Source organism: Asparagus officinalis, unplaced genomic scaffold (assembly GCF_001876935.1).
Source record: "Asparagus officinalis unplaced genomic scaffold, Aspof.V1 AsparagusV1_Un20, whole genome shotgun sequence".
NCBI lineage: Eukaryota > Viridiplantae > Streptophyta > Magnoliopsida > Asparagales > Asparagaceae > Asparagus > Asparagus officinalis.
In genome coordinates this window covers 105764-111249 of record NW_017972286.1, presented here as the reverse complement: position 1 = coordinate 111249, position 5486 = coordinate 105764, and the positions used below count along the sequence as shown (strand labels likewise).

Sequence of the window (5486 nt, the reverse complement as noted above, 5' to 3'; positions counted from 1 at the left end):
ACCCAATTAGCCATTACAACTATTTGGAGTGAAATTAGATTGGGGAAAACGCCATCCATCACTCAACTAAACACACTGAAGCACTATATAATGCATACTCAAGTATGAACATATATAAGGGTTAATTGCGGATAGACCCCTATAGTTCTATTTGTGGGGATAGACCCCTTAAGTGAACTTTTTAAGTTATTTTGAGAGTAAAAAATAAAACCACTCAGGGGACTATCCACACATGGGCAAATAGTACAGAGATCTATCTGTGCCAATAGAACTACGGGGGATCTTGGGCAACAGTTAATTTGGAGTTCAATCTGCAATTTAACCCCATGTATAAATGTCTACACCAAATTTATCTCCACTCTTTTTTTGTGTTACAGTCATCTAGCATTGAGCCACGATTCACCTGTGTTGGCAGTAGAATTGAATGTCGATGAGATGGTAAAAAACACCAAGAAATAGAGTGGGGGTGAAAATGATCTTTCCTCTCATCACCACATTGTCGTATCCATGAGCAAGAGGATCAACATGAACTGCTTCGATCAGTTTGTAGCTGTGATCCAGGGATATAAATTAAATGGCGTGTCCCTTTGCCCACTTTTGCGTTTAAAATCAAGCTATCTAGTTACTAGTGTGCTCTCTCTATTTCTCAAACAGATTTTGTTCTACAACCAGGGTAGGAAATAAACTGTCAATTGTTTTTATGGTGCTTTTGTACAATTGCAGATCAGATGGATCTCCACGTTTCTATTCACTTCAGTGTACAAAATTGTATAGGAATCTTACCAGAGCTACCCGCATGTGAGTGAGTAGTCCTACACCGTTCATATGGGGGATCTCCCATGAATGGTGTAGAACTACCCGCTCACACGCGGTTAGTTTTGATACGATTCATGCTCTACAAACTTTAATGAGTAAATTTCACTGAACCCTGAAAAAGTTTGGCCCACCCGAAAAAAGTCTAGAAATGTTATTTAGTCCTCAAAACCTTTGCATTTTTCTGAATTTGCCGTCAGACAATCCCCAACCATTTGGGGGTTGTCTGAAGAACTTTTGGAAATTGAGGGATGATTTCAAAAAATTTTGGGGTTTACCTCAAAATGGGCCAGGCTTCTAGTAGGGTGGTTTGTGAAATTTACTTAACATTGCTTTTAGCAACGCCCTCTTTGTACGTATGCAAGTTTTTCTTTGATGGCTCCACAAATTTGAGGCTGCAGGGACTATTGTGTGGTTTAGAGATTATGGTAGTTGGTTTCAGCAATTAGCCATGGTCTTATAAATTCAGTATGTTGTAGTTGGTTGGCTTCAAAGATCTAAAACCATGTGTATAAGATTTATGTTACGGTTAAATTGGTTGCAGCTCCATAAGCTATAGAAGATTACCGCTCTTTTGTAGCTTGAAGTGAATACTCCGACTGATATTCTTGTTGACCATTAGCATTTGCAAACCCTTTGAATAACTTTATACTACCTTTCGGCCTCGTTTGGCAAAAGAGTTAAAAGGAGGAGGTGTTAAAGAGAAAGATTAATTTACTTAGCCCATTGGATAATATAAAGGACTAAATTATTAATCCGTTAAATAAGTTTTATTTTAGCCATTGTGATCAGCTTTAGTGTTTGGGAATAATAATGATTTTGACTATTTTCTTTATAATTAGAAGGGTTAACTCTTAATCCTTCTAGTGTTTGGGAATAATAATGATTTTGACTATTTTCTTTATAATTAGAAGGGTTAACTCTTAATCCTTCTAAATAGGAGTATTTTGACTATTTTCTTTATAATTAGAAGGGTTAACTCTTAATCCTTCTAAATAGGAGTATTAATAAACTCCTTATTTTGAGGGGTTAACTCATTTTAAATACTCTAGAAGGGTTAGCTTAACCCTTTTATATTTTTTATGTTTGGAAAATTATGAATGTTTAACTCACTTTAACCCTTGTATAGATTTTTTGTGTTTGGCGGATTAAAAAGGGGTTAAGTCTTATTAACCCCTCCCCTCACTTAACCCTTTGTCAAACGATACATTCGATTATTATTTTTCACAAGTGCCTCATGATTTGTACATGACAAAATCTATTAAAAAATTTCTTAAACAAGGGAAAAAAGAATCTATAAAATTTGCACGCTTATTTGTTACTAGATCATGCATTTGAAGTTAAGGCATTGTACTATCAGAAGATAGTTTTCCATTTAGGGTCTGTTTGGTTGTTTTCCGAAAAAAATTAAAAATGGAAAACTCACATTTCACCTCATTTCAAGAGATTTCAAGACATTTTCCACATTTCTTTTTTTTTGTTTGTTTCGCAATGAAATCACCGTCACGTCACCGTCACATCACATAAGAAACAAATCCCGCCGTAATAGTAACCGTGTTTTGATTTTTATTTCTTATGTTTGTTTAAACATAAAAAAAAAAGAAATAGGAATTAGCCGCAATAGTAATAGTATTTTCAGCAATTAAATAATCTTATTCACGGTCACTGTTTCAACAATGCTTTCAGTAATTAAAAATTCATTGAAGTGACATTTTCATGTGTTTTAGAGGTTTTTTTGTGTAAAAACACTTTTCTTAAAAATTTAACATGACATCCTACGTGGTATCCTTATTTTTTTAAATCACAAAATGAAACAAACATGCGATTTGAAAATCGGTTGAAACCAAAATTCTATGTGACAGGAAGATTTTTGAAATCTGACGTGGGGGGTTTTTCTCATTTTTTTTTAGCAAACAAACAGCCCCTTAATATTAGAAAAGAGCGAAAACTATTGTATCCTAGTAAAACTTAGATGTTTTTTTTCACTTTCTTTCTTTCTTTTTTCTTGTGGATGTTTCCAAATTTGCAGTCCATTTGTGGCATTGAGATAATTAAAAAAAAAGGTAAACATGGAGAAAAAACATCAACCGTCTGATCCCACGAACTCTGAAGCACATGATTGCTGTGACGTGGACTCGCACCCTGTCAGACAACCTCATATCTCCGTTCATCGAACGGCCCAAAATCGCTGCGGAACAGAGAAAAAGTAAATAAATAAATAAATAAAGAGAAACCCAAACCCTTATCGCCTGGTTCATTTCTTACGAAATCTTGAGGAGAGAGAACGGGAGAAGGGAGAGGCTTTGTAAAGAGATGCTCGAGCCCTCTTGAGAAAAGCTCAGAACTTTCTTTCTTTTTCGTTGAGACGATGTCTCAAGGTGTTAACTTTGTTTCCAATAGTATTCCAGGTATATATATTTTTCCTCTTTAGTTGTTCTTGTTGTTGGCTTTGTTTATAGCTTTGTTGATATTGAATAATTTGATGGGTTTTGAGATGTGGGTTTGTTTGTTTATGATGGAATTTTATCTGGGTCGAGTGAAAAGTTGAAATTTTTAGGTAGAAACCTCGGATTTTAAATGTTGCGGAAGTGTAACCATTTCTTTTTGATTGTTGGAGGGAAATTTATGGGGTTCAGGAGGCACAGCATTCTCTAATTTATTGTTATGTCTGTTAAAATTTGGATGTGATTTTGCCCAAATTTTGAGGGAGGAGGTGAGTAGTATGGGGTTTGTGACCAAGTTTAGTATTTGGGAATGAAGCAAATGTGTCGATTAAATAAAGAAGTATGCTCCTTGCTAGTCCTTGATGATACAGTAAAGATTATATTTGTTGTCAATCTTATAGCCAAGCTTTTCGGGTGGTGAGGCTTGAGTTTGATTCACACACCACCATTTTATCCTCGGTTCTTGAGACCAGTTAAAACACTCATTATAATGCTGTCATTGTCTTGAAGATGAGGCGCAAGACATGATGATGCAGAGTCCTTATCTTAAAGCATTTGGTGCTCTTAGGAAGAGGCTACTTTAATGTGTGTGAGAGTTATATATAGTAGACATTGTTCAGATATCTCTGTGACTTATGTAATTTTCATTTTATATGAATATGCTTAATTCCTACCTGTAGCTGTAAGACTAAGGCTCAGTTTGGCAAATGGAAGATAAACTAGTTCTTTTCTAAACTAGCTCAAAAGTAAGCTAGGGTGGGGGCTGGATAAAAAAAGAACTAGTTTAAGACCAAAATTTGGCCTAGCAAAGCTAGTTCTACTCTTGGTCCGAAGTTTGCCAAACTAGGATTAAAACTTTGGACCAATATTATGTCCACTTGGCCTTGTTTAGTGGGTTTGCCAAACACTGCTTAAGACTTTTTAGACCTATATCCCAAATGTTTGTGATCGGCTATGTAAATCCTATTCTTCCATTCAGTTCTATTGTGGCCATCTCCTTCGTTAACTATTATTGTATCCTTCTTAATTGCTTCCAGGTTTGGGGTCGGCTACATAAATCTTGTTTTCCTTTTAGTTCTGTTGTGGGTTATCTCCTTTGTTAAGATAGCTATTATCATACCCATCTTAACTTCTTCTAACCAAGCTCTTTTATGTCTACTTCTAGTCGTCTTTGCTCTATTAACTATAATCTTATCACTTCTAATTTGTGCATTTAATAACCTTCTATGTTCATGACCAAACCATCTCAATTGGTTCTCTCTTTTTATCCTCAGTAGGAGCAATCTCTGTGTAATTTATATTATATGTTTAAAACCATTCCTTCAGGCTTGTAAGCTAACCAAGTTGAGGTGCAAGTAATGAAGGGCTGAGTGAATATTGGTCAGTGGAAAAATATATCGTTCTTTTTCAGAGTCAAACCCCATCATTTTGATATAATGCTTTCTTTATTCGAAAAGATGTGGATTTGGCGATAAGAAGAAGATGAGAGATGGCCTATGGATGATGTAGATTTTTAACGAAAGTAATAAAGAAAAGGTTTTAGAAAACATTGGTTCTTTTGGTTGTCTACTCGGGGGAAAAAACTTATGGAGGAGTGATAGCTTGCAAATTTTATTTTCATGGATCAAATATTCAATAGCAGGAAGTTGGAAGGATTTCAATCATACGCCAGCTATATCAACAGCCTAAGTTCATAACCTTTTGATGCCAACTCACCAGTTTGATTGCAGTTAACCCTTCTCAACTTCAAATTATGTTAATTGTTATGCTGCAAAAATATCAACCAAAATATAAAACTAAGGCATATGTGAGGCATGCACAAACCTCTTGACTCAAGAACTCACGAAGCTGAACTTCAATATGTTCAATAAATATTTCCTAATAAGATTTATGATCCATAATGGTTTTATATTCAAATCCAAACTTCTGTCACTGATTTATACATCTGTTTCTCTGGTTATAACACATATACATCAAGATAACTTTATTATGTATCAACCTGAAAACTCCTTAGTTTTTACTTGTTTTAATAAACAGGAGGAAGACTCTAGCATGAACTAATCGTCTTGATTCTTGATCCTTCAATGAACTATATAAAGATCAATTATCCATGTGGAATTCAATAAACCAGGCCCTTTTTTCCTTTGCAGGTTCTCTACTTCTTGATGGAAAATGTCAGGGAACAGGAAGAGAAACATTTTTATCTTCTTCAAGTAATGGAGGTGGAGG

General features: G+C 35.0%; 1 protein-coding gene across 1 annotated transcript in view; it reads left to right on the top strand.

Annotated features, from left to right (window-relative positions):
• Positions 1-751, top strand: part of LOC109827099 (mitochondrial inner membrane protease subunit 2-like) — a 10579-nt gene extending 9828 nt beyond the window's left edge. Inside the window, exon 5 of the mRNA XM_020394060.1 lies at positions 378-751. Within this exon, the coding sequence (XP_020249649.1) occupies positions 378-459 (82 nt within the window). The 3' untranslated portion in view covers positions 460-751. The remainder of the gene's footprint in view (positions 1-377) is intronic.
• The last annotated feature ends 4735 nt before the right edge of the window (positions 752-5486 follow it).